The sequence below is a fragment of the Brachyistius frenatus genome, unplaced genomic scaffold (genome assembly GCF_029030835.1).
Source record: "Brachyistius frenatus isolate BFR_SWC_R1_liver_20210118 unplaced genomic scaffold, ASM2903083v1 Contig_105, whole genome shotgun sequence".
Classification (NCBI taxonomy): domain Eukaryota; kingdom Metazoa; phylum Chordata; class Actinopteri; family Embiotocidae; genus Brachyistius; species Brachyistius frenatus.
In genome coordinates, this window is record NW_027210704.1 from 1,245,572 (window position 1) to 1,270,000 (window position 24,429).

At 41.7% G+C, this 24,429-nt stretch overlaps 3 protein-coding genes across 3 annotated transcripts in view; 1 reads left to right on the forward strand and 2 right to left on the reverse strand.

Moving 5' to 3' along the window:
• naf1 (nuclear assembly factor 1 homolog (S. cerevisiae)) overlaps window positions 1-24,429 on the forward strand; it is a 104,484-nt gene that overhangs the window by 74,199 nt on the left and 5,856 nt on the right. The window lies entirely within an intron of this gene.
• LOC138628794 (adipose secreted signaling protein) lies at window positions 2,831-16,595 on the reverse strand. Its single transcript, XM_069712029.1, has 6 exons — window positions 16,432-16,595; window positions 13,130-13,210; window positions 12,246-12,382; window positions 9,480-9,633; window positions 7,631-7,756; window positions 2,831-7,035 (listed from the first exon to the last, which is right to left on the reverse strand). The coding sequence occupies exons 2-6, from the start codon at window positions 13,146-13,148 to the stop codon at window positions 6,935-6,937; spliced, it is 537 nt and encodes a 178-aa protein (XP_069568130.1). The 5' UTR covers window positions 13,149-13,210; window positions 16,432-16,595; the 3' UTR covers window positions 2,831-6,934.
• The window catches only part of LOC138628787 (dual specificity testis-specific protein kinase 2-like), a 21,721-nt gene continuing 19,916 nt past the window's right edge, over window positions 22,625-24,429 (reverse strand). The window contains exon 11 of the mRNA XM_069712019.1: window positions 22,625-24,429. This exon is cut by the window's right edge and continues 960 nt beyond it. Coding sequence (XP_069568120.1) covers window positions 24,164-24,429 — 266 coding nt within the window. The 3' untranslated portion in view covers window positions 22,625-24,163.

Below are 24,429 nucleotides of genomic sequence, written 5' to 3' on the forward strand. Positions count from 1 at the left end.
ATGTTCTTTGTTTTCTGAAATGTTTTTAATTTTCTGAAATGTTTTTTGTTTTTGGAAATTTTGTTGTGTTTTCTGAAATGTTTTTTTGTTTTCTGAAATGTTTTTGTGTTTGACCACTGTACTTTACAGACTTTTAGCTAAGTTAGCTAAGTTATAACCAGCGCTTGCCTAAAGTCCACTGTTTAAATTCTTGTTTTGCTACTGATAGGTTCAGAGTGTGATTATAAGTGTCTGGCAGTGATGTGGAAACTATTCTTACAATGTTAGATCTCTGTTTGATCAGAAAACAGCTGTAATATCGCGCTGGTCATTTTAAGGTGGAGAACAGTGGAGTTGAGTCTGGTGGCTTTGAACAGAGCGATATGGGACTATTGGTATGTAGGCTAACATCCATAATACAGACACATTGCTTTTGATCAGTGATCCTTCAGGTATGTAGTTTCCCAAGTGGAAAGAATAAAGAATGCAAAGTTCATCCTGGTGAGCACGGTCAATGGGAGACCATATTATTACATGTTTGATGACATACAGGTTTTTATGACATCATGGAGGATGTTCATGAGTTTTTGGAGACAATGGACAACTTTTCTTTTTAACATGTCGCTCCACATGTTTTACAGAGACATTTTTGACTACATATATTGGTATGACGTTTTTATGAAATTTTGGATATAATCCCAGTGGGGGCAAATATCATTTGGACCCCCCCAATGTCGATATCATGGTTACGCCCTTGCACTACATAATTTACTGTAAACCTCTCAGCTAGCACTGGATTTAAAGCGGTGCACGTACACTGAAGGATCGACTGACCTATACATGCCGTCCAACACTCTGCAAGTTGGATCACAAGACGTAAAAGGTGTAAATACAAATTCAATGAAACGGAAACATATACACTGAACCCATTAGAGGGGGCTTTATTTAAATTCAGGTAAACACACAAACGGTCGAGTCCTGCTGGACACAAGTGCCATTAAAGGAGACGCACCGTCACAGTGAAACAACAAAGCACAACAACATGTACACTCACTGCAGGCTGCACTTCCACAATCAACATGGACAGAAAATGTATTGAGAGTCCTCGTGTTCGGTCAGTCACGTGTCTTTGGTGGTCTGCAGGGATCACAGCTCCATTTCATCACTTCAGTCAACATTCACGCTGAGTTTCTCGCCACCGGGATGAAAACGTGTTTCTGCGACGCCCACTGAGATTAAGCTCGTGCCCTAAAATGCTTTTATTTTGGAGAAGAAAAAAAAAAACTCCTGCTTCTTTTGTCATCTGCAGGACACTGAACAAAATACCACAAAATAATCTGATGAAATGTTGCAGCTGATTCTTGCTGATTGCCACCTGGGTTCTTCTTAGAATCACTTCTCTTGTGATTCAGATTACAAAATATTTGTGAAAAGTCACTCAATAAACGATACGATGAAGGCTTAGCATGGAGTCTTTTACTCAGATGAGTGTATACTAAAACGATGGCATGGAGCTGATGATGGAATAAGAACACAAGATTATACAACTGATAATCTTCTTTCTTTTTTAATCCCGGATATGTGGTTTATTCCTGTAATACATTTGTGTTAAATTAGTGGCTGCATCTTCCTTTTTCTGAATTTACAATGTTATAAATCCAGCAGACATCTTATACTGGCGCTTCGTGCAGCCCCCCCTTAGTTCAGCCTGTAGTCTGTAATAAAAGATAAATAACATGACAGCTCACCAGAATGAAGACCAAATATCTCAGAAATCAGGGGCGTTGCAGACAGCATGATAAGAGAACGTTTAAACCTGAACTTTTGACTTCCTAAACTCTGACCACAGTTTGGAGTGTTGTTAATGAGAGATTTCAGTTTTTGATTGTCAATAAATAAACGCACAAATTTCTCCAAAAAAAGATTTTACTTTGTTATTAAAGGTTATTGAGTATAGATTGATGGACATACAGTGTCAGACAATAATATGCATTTAGCAGTAAATTTACAACCTACGGTGTGCTAAATGTTAAGAGGTGGGAATACTTTCTGTAGATGGCTGAAAATCACAAATAACATGACGTGTCCACAGGATAGTTGATTTAGTTGCACTTCATGACAGATAAAGATCATGAAAATGGAAACAAAAAAACGCATCTCATTTGCTGCTACAGCATTAGCAACAACAATAACAAGTAAATATAAATACTTGGTATACTGTATCCTTTGCTGATGTTGATTTAAACTGCCCTGATGTGCAAAACTAAGTACATCTCATGGAAATGGTTGATTTGTTTTTAAACATATTTGAACAAGCAAACATTTGATTCTCTTTGAAACTCAAACAAATAACACACACATTTACATTTTGTAGTCATTTTCATATTTTAAATAAATAAAAAGACACAGAATTCTACATTTACCTTTACCTCCAAATCCATTAAATTACAATCAGGGCTTTCAGATTAGGTGCCAATAATTAGAATTACCTCCTTTAGGAGCGACCGTTTTATTTAAACCCCTGACATCAAGGGTCTGCTCTTCTCTTTGCTACCAAGAAAACACCACACTGAGTTGGATTTAAGGGCCATTTTGCACGAGCACCTTTGTGTTCATATCGATATGATCTATAATGTTTGTCGCTCAGGTTGTGGATTTAACATGTTTGTAAAATCTGCAAAGAACCTTCTTGAGGTTCATTTGGTTGAAGTCACCAGAAAATGGTGGATTAAGGTACGGGAGACAAGAGCAGCCTCCCATTATGGATGGGAGACACAACTTCCTGTATCTGTTTCATATTAAAAGCCTCCATTTCAAATTAAAAGCCCTGTGGCTCTTAATGCGCCTTACTTTAGTCCAGGTGGTCTAAGAATTTCCTGTGCTACTGTTTTTGAGTTGAAAGGGTGTTTTGTGCAGTCGAGACTGATCTGAGAAAGTTCTTGGCAGGTGCAGTCAATGTTGGTTTCTTTGACTGATGAGACGATGGAATATTAATAACAGCAAAAGTGACCTGTGAGAGGAGCCATCTGTGAACGCAGCCATCTCATCTCTGGTGGGGAGATTTGGAACTGGTAGTATGTGCAAGAAAACACTCGAACATCTTGAACTGGGGGAATTTTGCATCAAAAGTGATGAAGAATTTAAGCAAGCGAGTGTCAGAGACCGTGGGACAATAATGCACAATGCTTACAAGGAGTTATTTCTGTTCAATGGGGTAATATGAGCTTCTGAGTTCTTGGGTGGAATTACTTTTACCACAGAAAAATATTACAACTATTCATATTTTTGTTGAATAAATGACTGGAAAAGCAAGTTGTTCAAGTATGCCTCCTTTAAGTCCTGGCAATGTTTCAGGGAGGATCAAATGTTTGCTTGTAAAATAGAGGACGTGAAAAAACACTGATTTCTATTTGACATACTTTCTCTTATGACTGTACATATAAGACTACAGTGATGTCAACAGAAAAGATGCGGAAGCAGGATTATTTCACCAAAAACAGACAAGTATATAACTTTTGATATTAAAAATAAATAAATAAATGACGGCGTTTCCTGCACCAGAAAGAAACAGATTATTTCTGATCATGTTTTGCTCCACAAACAATCACAAATGATTATATCTTGGTCTCAAAGGAGCATCTGAACGACACATTCTGCTTTTTAAGATGACACGTTAAAAGTAGGAGTAGTAGTCATCGTATCATGCTGTTTAATACTTTTAAATGCGATATCCTATATGCTTTTAATTAACAGTCACAGTAAAAATACATAAAACAAACCGGGTGTGACGCCTCATAATCTCCTCTTTTTCCTTACGGCTGCTCAGAGTTACGGGAATAAAAGTCCTTTCATTTGATTGCAAAGTCTGGTGGCAGATTAGTTCACAAATCCACTCAGCAGTCACACGCGTTTCTAACAGAAAGCAGTGTCAATGCTGCCGAAGTGCACTTCAGCAAACGGCCCCCGTTGAACAGTCATCACTAAAGTGGAGTCCTCTTGATGAGATACACGGTGCAACAGTAATGTGCAATCAGGATAATATTTGGTGGCTTTCGTGAGAAACGGCAACAACAGCGGTAAACGTGTGTCATCCTGCGCAAACACGGATGTCTACGTGTTTTTAGCAAGTTCTACTTTACATTTGACTTCTTTTGAATTCTAAGATTACTGCCTGAAGTTAGTCAGCTTGTCAGGAGATGTGGGTGATACTCGACCAGCTCGTTCTGTTCTTGGAGGAACGAAACCGCCAGTGACATTTTGTGCAGACTGAAAAACATGAATTCTGTTTTACGTCTGCTTTTCTTTTGATGCAAATCACCGACATTTTTACCGTATTACATTCTGATGGACGTGTTTCACCGTCGGTGGTGCACAAGAAGAGGAGTCAGTTGTTCTGGAGAAAAGTTGTTGAACTAATACCCTCCTCCCTTTAGTTTTCCTTCAGAGGCTTTTGTGACCACTGGTACGTCAACATTTGTGATTTCACCATGATCCTGAAACCTGAGCAGAAAGAGAACATCTAATTTAGTGTTTCTGTGAAACTCTGCAAAACTAATGTCACCAATGACACAGAAACAGAGCGGCCTCCACATCTTCGTGCCTCTCACCTCTCTGAGGTTTCTGATCTTAAATGCTCTCATTTTTGATAATAGGGTTATATTGTGAGTTAATGACTGTTTTTGTCTTTTATATTCAAGTATAAAAGTCAGTTTTGAGAGCAAATTCCTCACAAGTACATAAAAATCAAGTTTGTAAGTAAAAACAAATTTGTTTTTTAGTTTTGGTAACAGAATTTAAAAACAGCCTCTTTGTCGCGTCACCAAAAGCTCTGATTGTGAATCGACCGCTTTGGTTGTGAGTCAGAAACTTTTGGTTGAATTGGATGTTTCGGCAGGTATGAGGCTGACGGAGGAGAGTTTCTATTGGTGGGATTGACTGGGAGCAGCAGCCTGGTTACATCCACACTATACGAGTACACCTGGCTCATCAGGAGAGGACCGCGTGTTGAACTACGCTGAAGTCAGTCAGTCCACATTATTTTGCTCTCTTCTACTGAAACGCTTTTAAAAGTATCAGCATGATTTTCACGATGTTATGTCTGTTATTTATGGCTTTAATGTTGATTCTCTTTCTCTATTTAAGAACGATTTGGATGGGTGTGATCTCGACTTGAAGCCCCTCTGTGGGCTAACGATACACACACTTTGTTAGCTGTGATTAGCCACTCATGTGTAACACATTGTAAATGAAATCCAGTTTTCATGGCAGTGGAAGTTGACAAAGTTACAACTGTGATGTCACAAGTTGCGGAGATTCCTTCAGCAACATGCAACGCTAATTTTCTACCTGTTTCCTGACAGGCTTGTACTGACATGTTAGGAAACAGTGTGTGTCAGTGTTCAGGCTGAAGGGAGACTGACAACATAAAATATCACCAAAGTGAAAGTCATGCTGCTACATTTAAAAACACTTCAATATGAAAAGATTAGATCAACACACAGTCCTCTCCTGTCAAGTGATTAAGCTGGGAGTAGAGAAGTGTGTGTGTGTGTGTGTGTGTGTGTGTGTGTGTGTGTGTGTGTGTGTGTGTGTGTGTGTGTGTGTGTGTGTGTGTGTGTGTGTGTGTGTGTGTGTGTGTGTGTGTGTGTGTGTGTGTGTGTGTGTGTGTGTAACACAGATTGGATATTAAAGTGTTCGCAGCTACCGGGACTGTAAAATGGTTCCGATCCAGAAGTGTCTTCAGCTGCAATACCAGCGAGTGCCACTAGAGGTCGGCTCCAAAAAGCCTCCGGCTCCATAGACTCCCATTCAACTTCTCTCATCAAATCCAAAGTGAATAAAATGTGTCCATCAGTTATCTCGGTGTTGTTAGCTAAAGTCACTCCTTCTTATTAGTTTTCTGGAGGTCCATCTGAAAATAATCCCTCATTCATTAGAAAAGAAGATTCAAGAAGACCTGTTTTTGGGGGCGTGTCTGTTTGATTGACAGGCCTGTGGTGCAGTCAGGTTACAGCTATCGGTGGGCGGGACGTAGTATCGTCAGGTTTCCAATCGGATCAGTCAGATCCACCGCTGGCTCCTCCCCCAGCTCGTCCAAATATGGTCACTTCCTGCTCCAAACTCTTGATTCCTGTCAAACGCACCAATAGAACCTTTTGTCTCCTCAATCGGTCTCGGTCTCGCCCCATTACATCCAATTCAACTTGGAACCAAAAATTTTGGACTCGCAACCAAATAGGTCTAAATCACAATCAAATGTTTTTTTAGGCTGTTTTCATAAACACGATTCTGACATCTGTGACAAAAACCAACCAAACTGTTGGTTATAATTTAGTTGAAAAGATCTTCTCAGTTCATATATTTTTACATACAAACTTGATTTTTGATTTGCTGTGTGAGAAATCTGCTCTTTAATACTTTCATAAAAAAACAACAACCTCAAAACAACCTTCATAGGTTCATTGGATTAGAATCGCTGACTCCACCTTAAAAGAACAGAAGAGAGTACGAGATAATGTTATTTTACCGTCTGTCACTATGTGTGTGCTGCTGATCATATCTTTAGTTTTCCAGGCAGTGATCTTGTGTGTGTTTGTACGAGTGTAAGCTGGTTAGTGTTCAGTGCTGGTTTACTTCACCTCTCCAACAGCAGAGGCTTCATGGCTATCAAAAGAGGAAAACAACCGAGCTGCAGGCTGGTGGGAATCAAATGTTTCTCATTGTTATGCAAATATTATTTTGGATCCATGACTTATGATTTTCATTGCAGTAATTTGTCATTTTCCGACGAACACATTGGCATACCTCGGCAGCAAAACACAGCATCACAGACCCGTTATTTCCTAGTTGAGTAAAGATGTTTGTATTCCAGGGAACATGTTGGTGTTTCTATTTAACCTCCTGAATCCAGTCACTGAATAAATACTTTTGTATACGCAGGTACTGCATCTTTTCATCATATCCTCTTACGGTCACTGCTGTGCCTCCGGTGGGCGTCTCTCTGAGCACCGAGGCATCTCACCCCCTCCAGCAGCATGGGGGTGCCGTGATGTGGGTCTGAGAAGGAGGAGGCAGATAGAGGGAGAAAAACAAAGTGTGTTCATTAGACTGAGGCTCACTCCTGGTGTTAGACGTTACACTCATAGACTGTAAAAGTGGACATAGTTTCCAGGTCTGAAAAATGAGTCAGAATGCAGATTGAAACATGATGGCTTTTGATGAACCACAACACAATGCAAGGAGGACTTTTCAGAGCTGCCCATGAAATGAAACGGAGAATAGATCCATTCACGGTTCGGTCTCTGGCTCCTTTGTATGAGGGCCATCTGATTTAGCTGTGAGACAAAGTTGTGAGGCTCTTCGATATCCAGCCAGTTTGACAGATGGTGTGCGACCAACCTGTTTGGCAGAATAACACAAACAGTGGGGAAGTAGGGTGGAAGTATATTCATGTAATTTCCTGTTCTGTCTGCTGCCAACCACGACACACAATTTGTGCAAAATTTCACTTGTAGAGCAGCACATGTGGGTGGCTTTAGTGTGTGTGTGTGTGTGTGTGTGTGTGTGTGTGTGTGTGTGTGTGTGTGTGTGTGTGTGTGTGTGTGTGTGTGTGTGTGTGTGTGTGTGTGTGTGTGTGTGTTCAAACACCCACCGATCACCCGGGCCTGGAATCGGACCTTCAGGCTGCGGTCTTTCCTCCCTCTGGTCACCAGAGTGATCTCCTCCTGCAGCACCCCCTCCTGGTGAGTTCTGTACTCGCACGCCACCTTCACTCCTCCTGAAGAGACACACATCTGTTCGTTAATTTAAAAATGCTGAGAGTTTGGACGGACAGAGAGGACAGAAGGAAGTGATGCTGCAGGACAGATGAACGAGGAGAGAGGATGAGAGAGTCACAGCGCTGCTTCAGTCACTGTGTGACATCATCAGACAGATGAAGTGCTGTCTCAGTGTTTTCTACTGCTGCTCCAGGTGCACTTTCATATGTTATTGTTCGGCGCTCGTTCAGCTCTGCATTAAAACAGCGTCCGTCTCCCGAGCTGCATGTGATGCATTATGAAGTCGGACATCCCACCTCTGCTCCACCAGCTTCTAGAACTTCTCCATTTTTTATGCATTTTTAAGCTGAAAATGTTTTCTATTGCTCTACATAATAAAAACATATCAACCATCTTCAATGTTGCAGTGCAGTTGAGGCTGCAGAAGGAGCAGTCTCCAAACGTATCGACTCACCGTCGTATGAAATATTAGTGTTTTACTGTACTGGAATCTTTTGTCACTTATCGGTTAACAGATGCTGATCTACCTTTAAAACAAAGTCCTGGATCAACTGAAGTTTGGAGATGAAATGTCAGAGGGAAAAAACAAAAGAAGTCTTTAGAAAGAGCTGTCTGGCAACCAGACATGTTTCTACTACATTTGTACCAATTCACGTAATAATTGTTGAGCTATTTCAAGAAAGAAATTTAAGCTGCTGTTGTTGCTGTTGAAGAGTCAGAGGATTACCAGCATTAGAACTCATCTCTGCCTCACAGCTGTCAAGACGTTGAAAAGACAACGACAGCAGCATCAGGCTGCTGGAGAAAGAGTCAGCGGGTCAGATCAGGCTTCATCTTATGGGGACAATGAATTCCTTTTTAGCAAATCATGTGGTTCAACACAGATTTCATCTTTAGTTATAGGTTTTCCAGTTCCAGTAAATTGGCCCACCATCGATCAGTCCAGTAATCTGACTGTAAAACCTGCATCTGTTACCACAACTGAGACGAGTCGAGGAGAGTCTGAAAGCCTGGCGGGCAGCTCAAGTATCCCTTTGTGTGTGTGTGTGTGTGTGTGTGTGTGTGTGTGTGTGTGTGTGTGTGTGTGTGTGTGTGTGTGTGTGTGTGTGTGTGTGTGTGTGTGTGTGTGTGTGTGTGTGTGTGTGTGTGTGTGTGTGTGTGTGTGTTGTAATCAGAGATTTTATACTAATGCAGTCTCTTGGTGAGTGTCTACTGACAGCAGACTTCACCTCTGTGACCTCCACTGGCTTGATGTGAAAAGACTTCACAGAAAATAGTAAATATTGATAAAAGGAGCCAATCAGAGTCACATTGCAGACAGCCGGATATATCGACATATCACTTCCTGCAGTTTTAATTTAGATTGTGTTGCATGTGATTTGCTAAAGATAATAAGCAGTTTCATAGTTTAATTACAGTATGCTTAATAAGGACAATTAACTAGCGTGGTCAGCCCTGGTTCCTGATTGGTTGAAATGTAAACGTGCAACATGTTGCATGTGCTCGTCACGCAGGTTAGTTGAAGCCATGAGACCTTGAGAGCTCACGAGTCCATTTGGATTAAGACTTTTACCTGCTTACATCTGTGCCTTCAGACAATCTGCTGACTCATTCAGTACTTTGGTCCAGAGCGAGCAGCAACCTATCGTGGTGTTCTTCTGTCTCTTCACGTGATCCCAGAGTGACTCCAGGATAGCGAGGTGTGCTGATGCCTGCACTTACCCTCCAGCATGGAGTTAATATGGTGGACCCGGAGGCTGGGGGACCTCCGAGTCGGAGACGAGGAGGGAAGACAGGACAGCTCTTTGCCCAGCGTGGGGACATCTGGGATGGTGAAGACAATCTCATAACAGTGGTGGCTCTTCAGGAAACCAGCCTGCAGAGAGAGCAAATAAAGAGCGCTCACATTTTCAAGGTTCATGGTTGTTGTGCAGTTCTGTACGGTGGCCCTGAGGGTCCATCTGTAAAAACATTTCACAAACCACAAAGAAATTTCACCAAACACAAAAAAATATCAGAAAACACAAAAATGTTTCACTGAACACAAAAAAATTACACAACCCAATAAGGTAGATCTGGGCGATATGTTGAGTTTTGACGATATACCGATATTTTTTCAATGGAGATGTGTAATATGACTATCGTTTATATCGATTTTTAAAACATTTTTTTACAATGGACAGGCTACAGTTGGTTATTTGAAATGCTGCAGCACTTGTGTTTGTGCTCGGCGAAGCTGTTAGAAGAGTGTGACGACTTCATATAAGACACACCGAGCAGGACATGAAGGGAAAGAAGCCGTCGCTCGCTGCTCAGCTAAAGTAACCAGCAGATAAAAAAACAACTGAGGGATCAGAGAGAAAGTGGCGGACAGAAGCAGAGAGCTGTGAGCGCGTGAGCAGAACTAGTGTTCGTCTAAATGTACAGCAGATAACGAACTCCTATCACAAAGAATATAGATCAATATAACTGGGCGAGCAGCAACACCGGAAACCGAAAATAAGACGACACACTTACTGCAGCACGTCAGTCTGTTGTTGGAAAAAACTGAAGGAGCATCTCAGAGAAAGATCTTATTTTTAAACAGGCTACTGATTTCACATCATCTTTCATTTACATGTTTTAGCAGCGGTACGGGGAAGGAAACCTTTCTTTTTCTTTGTATTTGATTCTGATCACACTGTGTTGATAAAAGTGCTCGAGGCATTTCACATTCTGCTTTGACCTACTAATGAATGTTAGTAAACAAATATGGAGATGTATATCATATGTCACCATTCAGCCAAACTATATCTGGATATATTCTTCTGAATAAATAAATAACTCGGGTTTTTCTCTATTAAGGACATATTTTGTACTTTGAAAAAGACCAGTTCAAAGAAATTATACAGAAATATTGCCGTGACATTCACATCCATGAGGAGTGTATTTAAACTTCTGGTGGCAACTGGAAATCAATATCGAAATTAAATACAAAAAACAATATGTTTAAAACTTCTAAAATAATTAGAACCACTCATTAACTATATAAGAAAATATCAAAAGATGAAATCCTTTCTGACACAATTAGTACAAAAAAGAAAATAATATCCAGCAGTCTTTAAATCACTAATACTTTCCATATATCGCCCGAGAGGTCCATATATCGGCCAACACGTGTAGTTTGACAGTGTAGACAGAACTCAAGTCAATCCGCTCGCACGATCCCGACATTGAGCCTCCGACGATGCTGCTTCTGGTCCGAGCCTCGACCACGTCCGCCCGGAGAGATGCTGAGATCGTGAAGTGGCTGATGAGATGTCACTTCAGGAGCAGCGGTCCACCAATCCCCTCGGTGTGTCACTGCCGTGTACCGATCACTGGTGGCGTGTCACTCCTGTTCCAGCGCTGCATACGATGTGGCCAAAGCTAATATTAGGAAACAGCTAAAGTTGTCTCAGCCACACCCTGACGTGTCAATAATATCTCTACTGCTACGAGGATGGCAACCAGACACTCACACAAACCTGCAGACTGTTTATGGTGAATAACAAATGTGATGCCATTCATATGTCTGGTTAACGCTCCTGTCATGACCGGTTGATTTGATCACATCGTATCTGGAACCAGAGACACAGCAGCGATCGGTACACGGCAGCAGCACTCTGCTGGACTGGATCCAGTGTTCTGTCTCCGAGCACAAACAACATGTGTTGTTGTTCTTCCCTTCCCAGTCTGTGAAATGTTTTTGTGTTCTGTGAAATGTCGAAGGTTTCTTTCTGTTCAGAGGGAGTTTTCCTTCCTTCTGTTGGAGGTTTTTCTCCCTTAAAGAGGCGTTTTTCCCTCCTAGTTTATGTGGGACTTGTTGAATTGTTGAATGGCTGGGTTTCTCTGTATGATGCTGTAAAGTTCTGTTGTAAAAACTTGAATATGTGTGAAGTGCCATGAAATAACCTGTGTGGTGATTTAGGATGATATAAATAAAATTGAATTGAATTGAAATGTTTTTGCGTCTAATAGTCCGTTTTAAAAACTCAAAAAAGGTAAAAACGCTTCGTATAAACGCCGTCAGGATGAGGAGGCCCAAACACGTCAAACGTCAGAGAGCTGGTTTAAATCTTTTCACAAACCGTTCAAAAGAAAGATTGTAAACTGTGAAACTGCGGTTGATTAAACGCGAGTGTTTCTCCTCCACTTCCAAAAAATGTCAGCTTCCAAGCAGAACTGGACCAAAGCTGAGTTGGTTTTTGAGGCAACCTCTTAAAGAGCTGAACGTTATTGATCACACTGCTGCTTAATGAAGAGAAACACAATAAAGGCAAAGACGGACGACACATGCATCCATAAATAGCCCTGAACACCAGGGAGTAGTTGAATCGTCGGGTGCTGTATTCATGTTATTCATATGTTAAATGCCCTGAGATCATTTATGTTGTGATTTGCTGCATAAATTAAATGGAATTGAATAAATGGAATTAATTACACACATACTCACACACACTGACGCACCTTGACCAAGTAGCTGCCGTCCTTCTCCAGGATCGCCACGAGAGTGGAGATGTTCGACTGGTCGTCTCTCCGCGTGGGGGAGCCGGGGAGCTGGTCGTCGTCAGGGAAACGCACCCCACCTGCTTTGGAGGTGGAGCCTGGTGGTGAAAAACAAGAACACGCGTAAAATGTGTATCAACCAAAGCAAGCATGGAAATGTAAAGAAATAAAGAGCAATATGTTAATAAATGAAGACAGCAGGGCAGATGTGAGAGAACAGAAACATCTGGATGAATGATCTTCCTGCAGGACAACACCGCTGCAGTGTTAACATGTCGGACTGATGTGGTAAAGGCCGGTCCGATACACATCAAAAACACGTATTATAACACCTTCGATGTACAACTGGGATCTCTGAAAACATCTGAATAAAAGCAGCATCGTTAGCCGTCACCAGAAGTCCAATACGGGGAGGCAGCAGTATGTTACATCACAGCACACACACACACACACACACACACACACACACACACACACACACACACACACACACACACACACACACACACACACACACACACACACACACACAGAGACACACAGAGACACACAGAGACACGGGGCTCTGAGGACAGCGTGTGAAGGAGGAGCCATCAAATGCTGAGATGGTAGAAAATCTTCTTTTGTTCTGTTTGTGAAGCCGAATGCAGAGTAGGAAACGACAGCAGGACACACACCAGATGGAAGGACAGGACACCACCCAGACAAGTGATGCCCTCTCTCTCTCACACACACACACACACACACACACACACACACACACACACACACACACACACACACACACACACACACACACACACACACACACACACACACACTAAAACAAGCAGTGTCACGCTTACCTTTTCTTCCGGTTGCCATGGTAACGTGCTTAGGATTTGGGTAGCGAAACACAATACCTGAGCGATGTCATCACTGCCCTCCTGTGAGTGGGGACAGAAAGGGGAACAGAGAGGCAGCTGGTCAGGTCTTAGCTTCAGCTCTGTGTTGTTATATATAAATATTTTTGTGTTCCAGGGTTTGTTAGAGCGTTTGACATTTGGACACCGAATCACCAGTTTAATCCACCAGACTGCAGGATAAATGTGGAGAAGGAAAGCTCACTCACAACCAGCCCAACTCAACGATGGGCAATTCATCAATATTATATAATATCATGACATGACACGAGATCATCATTTTAATCATTTTGGATATTGCAATATCGTTTTATGGCATTAAGTGTTTTCTTTTCCTGGTTTTAAAGGCTTCTTACAATCAAGTGATGTAATTAGGAAATAGTGGAAACGTAGCCTGGCTAACAGCTTCACTTTTCCTCTCTGTGAATCCAGTCAGGTCACTGGCCTCGTGTTAGTGTTTGCACAGACACTCTGAAGGGCCGACCAAAACCACGTATGTCCCGCCCCTCCTTTACTGTGATTGGACGGCTGGTTACAGTAACGAGCGCAACTCTGTGACCGGAAAAAAACACTGAACGTCCTTCATACAACCAGTAGCTCCGCCCCCAGAGATCTGATTGGTCAACTGAACATCTGGAACAAATCATCATGACATTACATCCTGCTGATCACTACAAATATCCCTCCACCTCCTCAATGGAATATAGAATTAGAATAGAGTTTCATCTAATATGTAATATAATGTAGTTTCTACTTGTTATAGTTCTATTAAATGACCCATTTTGGTCCTTTTTGGTCGCTCTGAGCACCCGTACCGTAACACCACGGACAGTCACGCACTTACAATCCTAGAGGAGGCTAGCTGGACCGGTTTGGTTTGAACACATGACACGGAGCTAAAATGTTAAAAACACATGAGAACATGGATATCTTTGTTCATCAGATATCTTTGTTCATCAGATATCTTTGTTCATTAGATATCTTTGTTCATCAGATATCTTTGTTCATCAGGTATCATTGTTCATCAGATATCTTTGTTCATCAGATATCTTTGTTCATCAGGTATCATTGTTCATCAGGTATCTTTGTTCATCAGATATCTTTGTTCATCAGATATCTTTGTTCATCAGATATCTTTGTTCATCAGGTATCATTGTTCATCAGATATCTTTGTTCATCAGATATCTTTGTTCATCAGTATCATTGTTCATCAGATATCTTTGTTCATCAGGTATCTTTGTTCATCAGATATCTTTGTTCATCAGGTATCTTTGTTCATCAGATATCTTTGTTCATCAGATATCATTGTCCATCAGATATCTTTGTTCCAACCAGACTGAGCTAGCTGAGCAGTTTAGTGTTTCTATGTGCTGTATTTATTCAGTTTGTTCAGTATTTCAGACTAGAAATCCTCTCCGTTGCTAGGTGGTTGCTAAGGGTCAGACTACTTCCTGGAGTAGTAAACATTACATACGTAAGAGTAAGAATACTAAGTAAGTAAGAGTCTACTGATTGTTTTCCAGTTGTTAGTCATCCATGTGTTGCCATGGAAATGAAGATCACACAAACAAAAAGTTTTATACTTTGAGAGTGAATTGCTCCACAATATGAACACATGTAGATTATATGTTTTATTTAGTTGGTAACTTGTATAATCGTAATATTACACTCGAGGGTGATGCTGACGGCATCACTGTCGTGCCAATAATGACCTTGAAGCACAGCCTCTGATGTCAGATCTCCCAGAGATGGTGGACCAAAGAAAAAAAGCTTTCCTGGCTGACGCTGCCAAGTGTTCTGAGATCATGGATTTATTGAGTCGGTCTGCAGGTGATGACGAGGACGGGGGACGAAGAGGAGGCGCCATGAAGCAGGGGCTGAGCCCCGCTATAAAAATGATTTGTTAAATACTTCTTCATGATAAACATGCTGTATGTGTTCGCCTGCACAATGTTAATCATAAACACAATCAAGAGGTCGATCAATAATGTCAGTCCAAATTATGACTGTGTCAGCATTTTTATCAAACAGCTGAGTCAGACGGGAACAGGTTTGACGAAGTCTTTTCAGGGACCTTTATGGACACAGGTGTCACTCTGGTTAAATGTTTTGCAATATTTTTCAATAATTATGAAATCAAATTAAATCTCAGGTGATCATCAGATTAATTCATTTTCAAATTTGTGCTTTCTGTACACAAACATAAGGAGGAAAATTAGTTACTTTTTTTTTTTTTTTTTTTTTACATATTAGCCCAAAAACAATACAAATGAACAGATTTTTTTTTTTTTATTATTATTTTTTTTAAATAATGATTTGATGATTGACAAACCTGTAATGTCAGTTTGAGTTTGGAGAATCAGTTCGTGGCAACAAATTTCCAGGATGCTTTTTGCTGCTTATAATTCAGCCAAATTCATTTTCCCAAATGTAAACAAATATGAGCTAACATGTGGTGACTGAAGGGAAGTCTTTTTAGGTTTGATCTTCCAATAAGGACAGAAACAAAAAGCCTTCCACCGATGTTCAGTCTTACAGTCATCTGGTTAAACCAGGTCGTCCCGCTGCTTCGGTCCTCTCAGCACTTCAACCTTTTAATTACAGGATCTTTTGTCATCATAAGATCATCAAGTCATAATTACAAGATAAAGGTTTTTCTTTTATACATTTTGTAAATGCATACTTTTCTTTTCTGTCACTGCAAACTTAACATCTTCAGATGTGATGTGTAAAAAACACATTTTACACATTCACCTTGAACTGTGTTAAATTTGGATTCACTCCAAATAATTGATATTTAATCTATTTGTCTTGCAGTGCTTCAGAAATGATTGACATGCTTCTGTAGATGCAACAGAACAATGACGACAACGAAGAAAAGAAAAGGAAACGGTCATTTTCGGAGACACTGCATGCATGGATGTTGACCATGATCACCGTGACGGACCACAAACATTGACTCCTTTAGATTTGAGTGAGGCTGATGTCTCGTGTCTGTGAGCGGAGAGAGGACAACACCCCTCCGGGACATGAAGGGAGCGTCCTCAGCATCACTGTCCTACATGTCTGAAACACACCGCGTTTTGCGACAGCGCTGTGTCCCCGCTGGTCCGCACACACTCCAAACTGCACAACACATCCACGCCCCATCCACTTCGCATCCTGCAGCAGCCCTGCTGGTCTCCGCCGCGGAGACGCAGATTTAATCCACGGAAATCAAGAAATCAATCTCAGAAAACACGTACCGCTTAGTTCGGATGTCCGCGTGCAGCGTCTCTTCTACGCCCGTGACATGTCGTTATCCCCCTCTGAGCACCGACTCTGGCATCTGTCCTCGTGAGGCTGGCACACCGATGAGCTGTTCAGACACAGATGCTCACTTCTTCCGTGCGCGTGGAAGCGGGCCCAGTCAGCGGGCGCGCGCGCGCGCGCGCGCGTCTGCGTCCCTGTTGCTCGCAGCTCATGTCTGCGGGATCACACGAGCTCATGTCTGCGGGATCACACGAGCTCATTCATGTCTGCGGGATCACACGAGCTCATGTCTGCGGGATCACACGAGCTCATGTCTGCGGGATCACACAAGGACTGCGTGGAGACCATTTCCTGCCAAAACTTGATCACACAGAATAATTTACAATTATTACCCTTCAATTGACAAACAAACACACCATTGACAAACTCTGTTTGCACTAAATTAAATTAGCAATCTGTTATTTTTTTAAACAATATTTCAAAAATAGAATTAAACAAATTATTAATACATTGGGGGAAAAACAGTTTACACTCTTCTCTTTATTTCTCTTCTCTGTTACAGTGTGGATGACGCTGCTCTTATCCACCTCATGAAAATCACAATTTATTTAGATTTTGTTTAAACTAACGTGACCGGAAGTCACTCTCGGAAAATATTGTGAGTATTTCGATTTTTGCTTAAGTAAAATACTACAAATACACTGTAAAAAGTTACAAGAAAAAGCTACGTATAAAAGTCATGCATTGAAAGTAAATACTAAAATTACTTTTAGTATTACTCTAAAAGACATAAGGGATTGGATGACCAAAAACTTCTAAACTCAGACAAAACGGAAGTTCTTGTACTTGGTCCTAAACACCTCAGAAACTCTTTCTCTAATTACTTAGTTACTCTAGATCAGGGGTCTTCAACATTTTTCAGGCCGAGGATCCCCAAACTGATAGAGAGTTGGAGCAGGGACCCCCTACTATATATAGTGTATAAAATATATACTTTTTATATATATATATATTAAACTGGAGGAGTGCAGGAGGCTGGGAGGGACAGGTCTGGGCTTGGAGGGACAGGTCTGGGCTTGGAGGGACAGGTCCAGGCTAGTCTTATATATTAAACTGGAGGAGTGCAGGAGGCTGGGAGGGACAGGTCTGGGCTTGGAGGGACAGGTCCGGGCTTGGAGGGACAGGTCCAGGCTTGGAGGAACAGGTCCAGGCTTGGAGGGACAGGTCCAGGCTTGGAGGAACAGGTCCAGGCTTGGAGGGACAGGTCCAGGCTAGTCTTATATATTAAACTGGAGGAGTGCAGGAGGCTGGGAGGGACAGGTCTGGGCTTGGAGGGACAGGTCCGGGCTTGGAGGGACAGGTCCAGGCTTGGAGGAACAGGTCCAGGCTTGGAGGGACAGGTCCAGGCTTGGAGGAACAGGTCCAGGCTTGGAGAGAGAGAGAGATAGAGAGAGAGAGAGAGAGAGAGAGAGAGAGAGAGAGAGAGGAGGCTGGGAGAGACAGTCTGGGAGAGAGAGAGAGAGAGAGAGAGAGAGAGATGGAGGAACAGGTCCAGGCTTGGAGGGACAGGTCCAGGCTTGGAGGAACAGGTCAGGCTTGGAGGGACAGGTCCAGGCTAGTCTTATATATTAAACTGGAGGAGTGCAGGAGGCTGGGAGGGACAGGTCTGGGCTTGGAGGGACAGGTCCGGGCTTGGAGGGACAGGTCCAGGCTTGGAGGAACAGGTCCAGGCTTGGAGGGACAGGTCCAGGCTTGGAGGAACAGGTCCAGGCTTGGAGGGACAGGTCCAGGCTAGTCTTATATATTAAACTGGAGGAGTGCAGGAGGCTGGGAGGGACAGGTCTGGGCTTGGAGGGACAGGTCTGGGCTTGGAGGGACAGGTCCAGGCTAGTCTTCCGCTGTGAGTGAACTGGTGTCCAGCTTCAGAGAGCTCCTATGTGTTGCTGAATGTGAGCATTTCTGACTGAAATATAACATCTTCTGCCTCCATTTATCCATTCGCTATCAATATGTAGGATTCATTTTAATGTGTATTTAAAGACGTTTAAACTTGTGGAAAAAAAAATGTCTAAGAAAAATGTTCTAATCAACCAAAAATGTCTCCGAGAGTTCTGCTCTAGATGACGTTGTCTTGCCTCCAGCAACACTGTGAGGAAACTGGAGCTTCATCTTTGATGAGGATTTGTCCTTTAGACACCATATAAAGCAAATCTCCAGAACTGCCTTCTTTCATCTTCGTAATATTAATAAAATCAGGAAAATCCTTCCTCAGCATGTTGTTATAGACTGAGATTGCTGGGGGACCTCGATGCACTGAGCTTTTTCCTTTCACTCTTTAACTCTCTATAACTCATATCTCACCTTTACATCTCTTTAACTTCATCTTCTTCTCTCCCATAGTTTCTTCTTATTATCTGTTGTCTCCATTCAGTTCCACTCGTGTAGTTTCTGTTCTTTCTTTTCCAGATATTGTGGAGCTGCATGCTCTGCGCTTGTCATCTCCACCAACAGTTCTTCTGTCTATCTCTATGCTGTCCTAATTATGTTCTCCCGCCTCCAACCGTTGGAGGCAGATGTTCTCCTCCTCTGAGCCTGGTTCTGTCAGCATGCATGAGCCTGGTTCTGTTAACAGAAGCTCCGCCCACCTCTGAGCCTGGTTGTGTCTCACAGTTCCGCACTACCCTGGTTCTATTTTCTTCCTGTTCGGAGGAGCCTTAAAGAGGAGTTTTTCTCTGCCAGTTTATGTGGGAGGTTGAATTGTTGGGTTTCTCTGTGTAATATTGTAAAGTTCTGCTGAAGGCTAAAGTGGAAAAGGTGGCTGCTGTTAGCCTTACTTCGGACATGTGGACATCCACAAAACCAAAAACTGTTGAGAAACTTATTTCTGAATAAAAATGAATAAAATGTCCCCTGTCCTGTACATCATTGTCCAAGTTACACAAGCATATTCAGTCCCCTCTTCCTAGTTCCACAAACACTTCCACTGTCCTCTGCCTGCTTAAGCCCATGCCATTTTCCTAAAGTGACAGAAAAACATGATTACACAACCTGCCGTATCATATGATACTACCATTTTGGGAAAATGTACACACACAGAATACATTCAAAAGATATTTTATTATGCACATATGTGATAATTTATGTACAGAAATTATTTGGTCATACATTTTTGTAATTCATAGTCATTCCCAACAGCCATAACAGACACAAACATTCAATGCATCACATGATGTGGTTCAGATAAAGCTGCCTGTCATTCTACACTTGGCCAGTAGGTGGTTCGTGTGCACATGAAGCTTCGAGTAATGAACCCTTTCTCGAACCAATTGGCTGAAGTGGTTCGATGCCTCATGAGGCTTCATCTCACCATCACTACTTTTTATATATATATATATATATTAAACTGGAGGAGTGCAGGAGGCTGGGAGGGACAGGTCTGGGCTTGGAGGGACAGGTCTGGGCTTGGAGGGACAGGTCCAGGCTTGGAGGAACAGGTCCAGGCTTGGAGGGACAGGTCCAGGCTAGTCTTATATATTAAACTGGAGGAGTGCAGGAGGCTGGGAGGGACAGGTCTGGGCTTGGAGGGACAGGTCCGGGCTTGGAGGGACAGGTCCGGGCTTGGAGGGACAGGTCCGGGCTTGGAGGGACAGGTCCAGGCTAGTCTTCCGCTGTGAGTGAACTGGTGTCCAGCTTCAGAGAGCTCCTATGTGTTGCTGAATGTGAGCATTTCTGACTGAAATATAACATCTTCTGCCTCCATTTATCCATTCGCTACAATATGTAGGATTCATTTTAATGTGTATTTAAAGACGTTTAAACTTGTGGGAAAAAAAAATGTCTAAGAAAAATGTTCTAATCAACCAAAAATGTCTCCGAGAGTTCTGCTCTAGATGACGTTGTCTTGGCCTCCAGCAACACTGTGAGGAACCTTGGAGTCATCTTTGATGAGGATTTGTCCTTTAGACACCAGATAAAGCAAATCTCCAGAACTGCCTTCTTTCATCTTCGTAATATTAATAAAATCAGGAAAATCCTTCCTCAGCATGTTGTTATAGACTGAGATTGCTGGGGGACCTCGTTATGCACTGAGCTTCTTTCCTTTCACTCTTTAACTCTCTATAACTCATATCTCACCTTTACATCTCTTTAACTTCATCTTTTTCTCTCCCATAGTTTCTTCTTATTATCTGTTGTCTCCATTCAGTTCCTTCGCTCGTGTAGTTTCTGTTCTTTCTTTTCCAGATGTCCCGTCATGGAGCTGCATGTCTCTGCTCTGTGATTGTCGTCTCCACCAACAGTTCTTCTCTTCTATCTCTATGCTGTCCTTTTCTCTCTCTGCTCTCCTCTCACCCCAACCGGTCGAGGCAGATGTTCTCCTCCTCTGAGCCTGGTTCTGTCAGCAGAAGCTCCGCCCACCTCTGAGCCTGGTTCTGTCAGCAGAAGCTCCGCCCACCTCTGAGCCTGGTTCTGTTAGCAGAAGCTCCGCCCACCTCTGACCCTGGTTCTATCGGAGGTTTCTTCCTGTTCAGAGGAGGTTTTTTCTCCCTTAAAGAGGAGTTTTTCTCTGCCAGTTTATGTGGGAATTGTTGAATTGTTGGGTTTCTCTGTGTAATATTGTAAAGTTCTGCTGTAAGGACTTTAAATGTTTAAAATGAAATAACCTGTGTTGTGATTTGGGGCGATATAAATATAGTTGAATTGAATTGAAATGTTTTTGAGTCTAATAGTCCATTTTAAAAACTCAAAAAAGGTATGAATTAATTAAAGTCTGTCTCTATGAATGTCTTTTTGTGTCTTTATTGTGCAAGCAAAGAAAACAGTTATGAGAGCAAATTTCTCACATTGGAATCAAGAATCTAATTTGCAAGTAAAAATAAATGAACTGAGAATAAAATCATTTGAATTGCAAAAACATTTGCTCTCAGTTTTGTTCGTTTTGGTCACAGAATTCAAAATTTTGCTTATAAAACTAAACTTTTTGGTTGCAAATCAAAAAACCTTTTTTTATTTACAGCAAATTTGTTTGAAATGCAAATATTTGTATTCTAAGTTCATATATTTTTACTTACACACTTGATTTTTGATTTCTGTTTAAGAAATGTACTTGCATAATAAAGACACAAAAAAGACATTGATTAAACCTCTGCAAACAAATGACATCTTTTTTTGTTTTATCCTTGATGATATGGAAAACCCTTTGTTTCCTGAGGTAGGCCGAGAGGCGACTTGTGAAACCCCGACTGTCTGAATCTCTGGTTTTGACACCGTCACTGCAGTTCTTGCTGTTCAGCTGTTGTGTTAAATCTGCAGTTTAACCGTTAACAGTAAGAATTTCCTGTTTGTCAAGTGTTTCCTCCAACATGGTGCTTTGTATGGAAGACAAGTCTGACTTGTCAGGAGGTAATAATGGAAATAAATCAGTAGAAAAACCTAACAAGGTAAAAGAAAGAGACTGAATCATCAATTACCACAATTTACCTTCAATAAACAGTTATACAAATAAAAAACTACTATCAGTCATCATCAGGTTTCATAATCATGCCCTGAGTACCATTTCAGACACCCCTAAAGTGGACCATACCATTTAGATTCTCACAGTCTAATAATGACAACCTGATTTTATTTTGGAGCCAAGACAAAAACATTTTTATTCCATGGTGTCACTTCATATTGGAAAAATACCACCATGCTATAAAACAGAAATTTATAATAAAAGTTCCTGTTTCCATCAAACCCTTTCAGAAAGGTAAAACAATATTATATCAAAGAGTTGTAACAATTTGTTTTTTGTTATTTATTAAATACACAAATTATTTTACCCTAATTTGTTACTTTTTTCCCCTTATATTTAAATTAATTTGTTTATTATTGAAGTCTTTGAGGCTACATTCACTTATCAATGAATTAAAAACTGTCAAGTACCTTATATTTTTTCTTCATCAGAATTACGGTATAATTTCCAAACTGGGCTGGTTTGAACTTTATTTATCTACATTTCTAATCATATGGTGTCTAAATCTTTTAGTTTATTCATCATTAATGAATCACTTTTACTTGTAATGTTCCTGTGTATCAACTCTGTTACGCTCATTCTTAATTAAATCAATTAAATTAATGAAAGAAAATGATATAAATACATGACCTTCCCCCGTCATCGCCACGTGTGTTAAAAAAACAGCACAGAAGTTTGAACAGCCATATTTGTTTATTACCAGATGATTGCACGCAGGTTTCTAGAACAGAACATGGAAATAAAGTGAGAACCGTGTTTAACATGAGAAATGACGGGATGAAATTTATCCTGAGAGTTTCCATCCCGCTGCCTTTCGCTCCAAAGCACATACACACACAGTGTGTGGAATGATCTGCACAATAAATAGTCGTACCTGCTTCACATGCCACGTCATGAGTTACAACGGTGTCGTCAAAATGCACACATGTACACACGCAACATACGTGTGAGGGGGAGTAGAAGTCATAGAATGAAAGGTGTGAGCCAGAAGCGAACCCGCGCACACACACACACGCTCACACACGCATTTATATATATATATATATATATATATATATATATATATATATATATATATATAGATATATATGTTTATATATAGATATATATATATATATAGATATATATGTATATATATATATCTATATATATATATATATATATATATATATATATAAAACAACATTAGCACAGATAAATTTAAATAATTAATTTAAATTAAATTAAATACCATCTAGTAAAAGCCTGGTGTTTTACTGCAAAGTGCTCCAAAATGAAGTGCAAAAATAAAAGAATTTACTTGAAACACTCGGCAGGTCTCTCTTCTTTAAAATCCCTCAAAGCGACAGATATCAGTCACACACACACACACACACACACACACACACACACACACACACACACACACACACACACACACACACACACACACACACCAACTGCTATAAAAAATGTAGGAAGTCAATGGTCTTTATCATTTTATAAATATTCGCGCTGCAGCTACCGTTAATCAGTTCAACAGAATCAGAAACATCTGGCTGAGCAGCTGCAGCTGGCGGAGGTGAACCTTCACATCAGGGTGTCCAGGACACGTGTTCACCGTGCAGCGCAGCAGCGTTTCCAGCAGAGCTGCCATGCAAAGCAAAAGATTTTATAATTTCTTCCAAACTTCCTCCGTAAAAGGAGACAAAGTGAAGTACAAAAGTCATGTTCGTCCGCGTCGCCACGTCCTGTACATCTGAAACAATCCTCCTCCTGAAGGTTTGGACATCATTTCTATTCGTTACGGTACCGTTATAACGAAGCCAGGAGATGAGTTTGGGTCGTGATCTTCCTGTGAGCCGAGAACTGGTAGAAATGATGTCAGTAACTCTGACCTGAAGCAGAAGGATTGTTCAGGTGATCGGAGCCACGTGACAGCAGACTGAGAGCAGCGCTGCAGCTGCAGGTCGGGTTTGATTCAGTGCATCAGACGAGCTGCTCTGTTCGGATCAGCGCCGGTCCGGAGGCGGCAGTGTGTTACTACCTTTAACAAACTCTGACTTCACGGTCAGAGTGAACTGTTGTGTTTAATCCTCACGACGGTGCCGACCCACGTTTCCCTGCACCGGCCGGGTCAGTGCCGGATCAGTATCGGTGCTTCTACTTCTGTCCTGTTGCATTCAGTGCTGGTGCATGTCACAAGTTCAAAACCAAACCCGCTGTGAGCGAGCTTACGACTGGGCCTCCGGCAGGGACCGGCCCGGCTCGCAGGGCCCCGAGGGCCCGGCCACTACGACTCCGTTTGTGCTGCGACACAGCAGAGTTCTGGCTGCGGCGGCGGACGTAGTAGACGAGGAAGCGCTGCCACCGGTTATGGTACCGTTGAGGTTCCGGTAGGGCCGTTGCCGCGGTAATGAAGACCTTCTCAGGGAGGCAGGCACGGCAGGTGAACCGCGGAGGCACAACGAGGGGAAACTCAGACCCATGAGACAGCAGC

What these genes read in the sequence shown, in the direction of transcription:
- LOC138628794 (XM_069712029.1), bottom strand. An exon ending in TATTAACTCCATGCTGGAGG is followed by an intron (nt 7,757 to 9,479) that starts GTAAGTGCAGGC and finishes GTGTCTCTTCAG; the next exon opens with GAGGAGTGAAGGTGGCGTGC. An exon ending in ATTCCAGGCCCGGGTGATCG is followed by an intron (nt 7,036 to 7,630) that starts GTGGGTGTTTGA and finishes CCTCCTTCTCAG; the next exon opens with ACCCACATCACGGCACCCCC.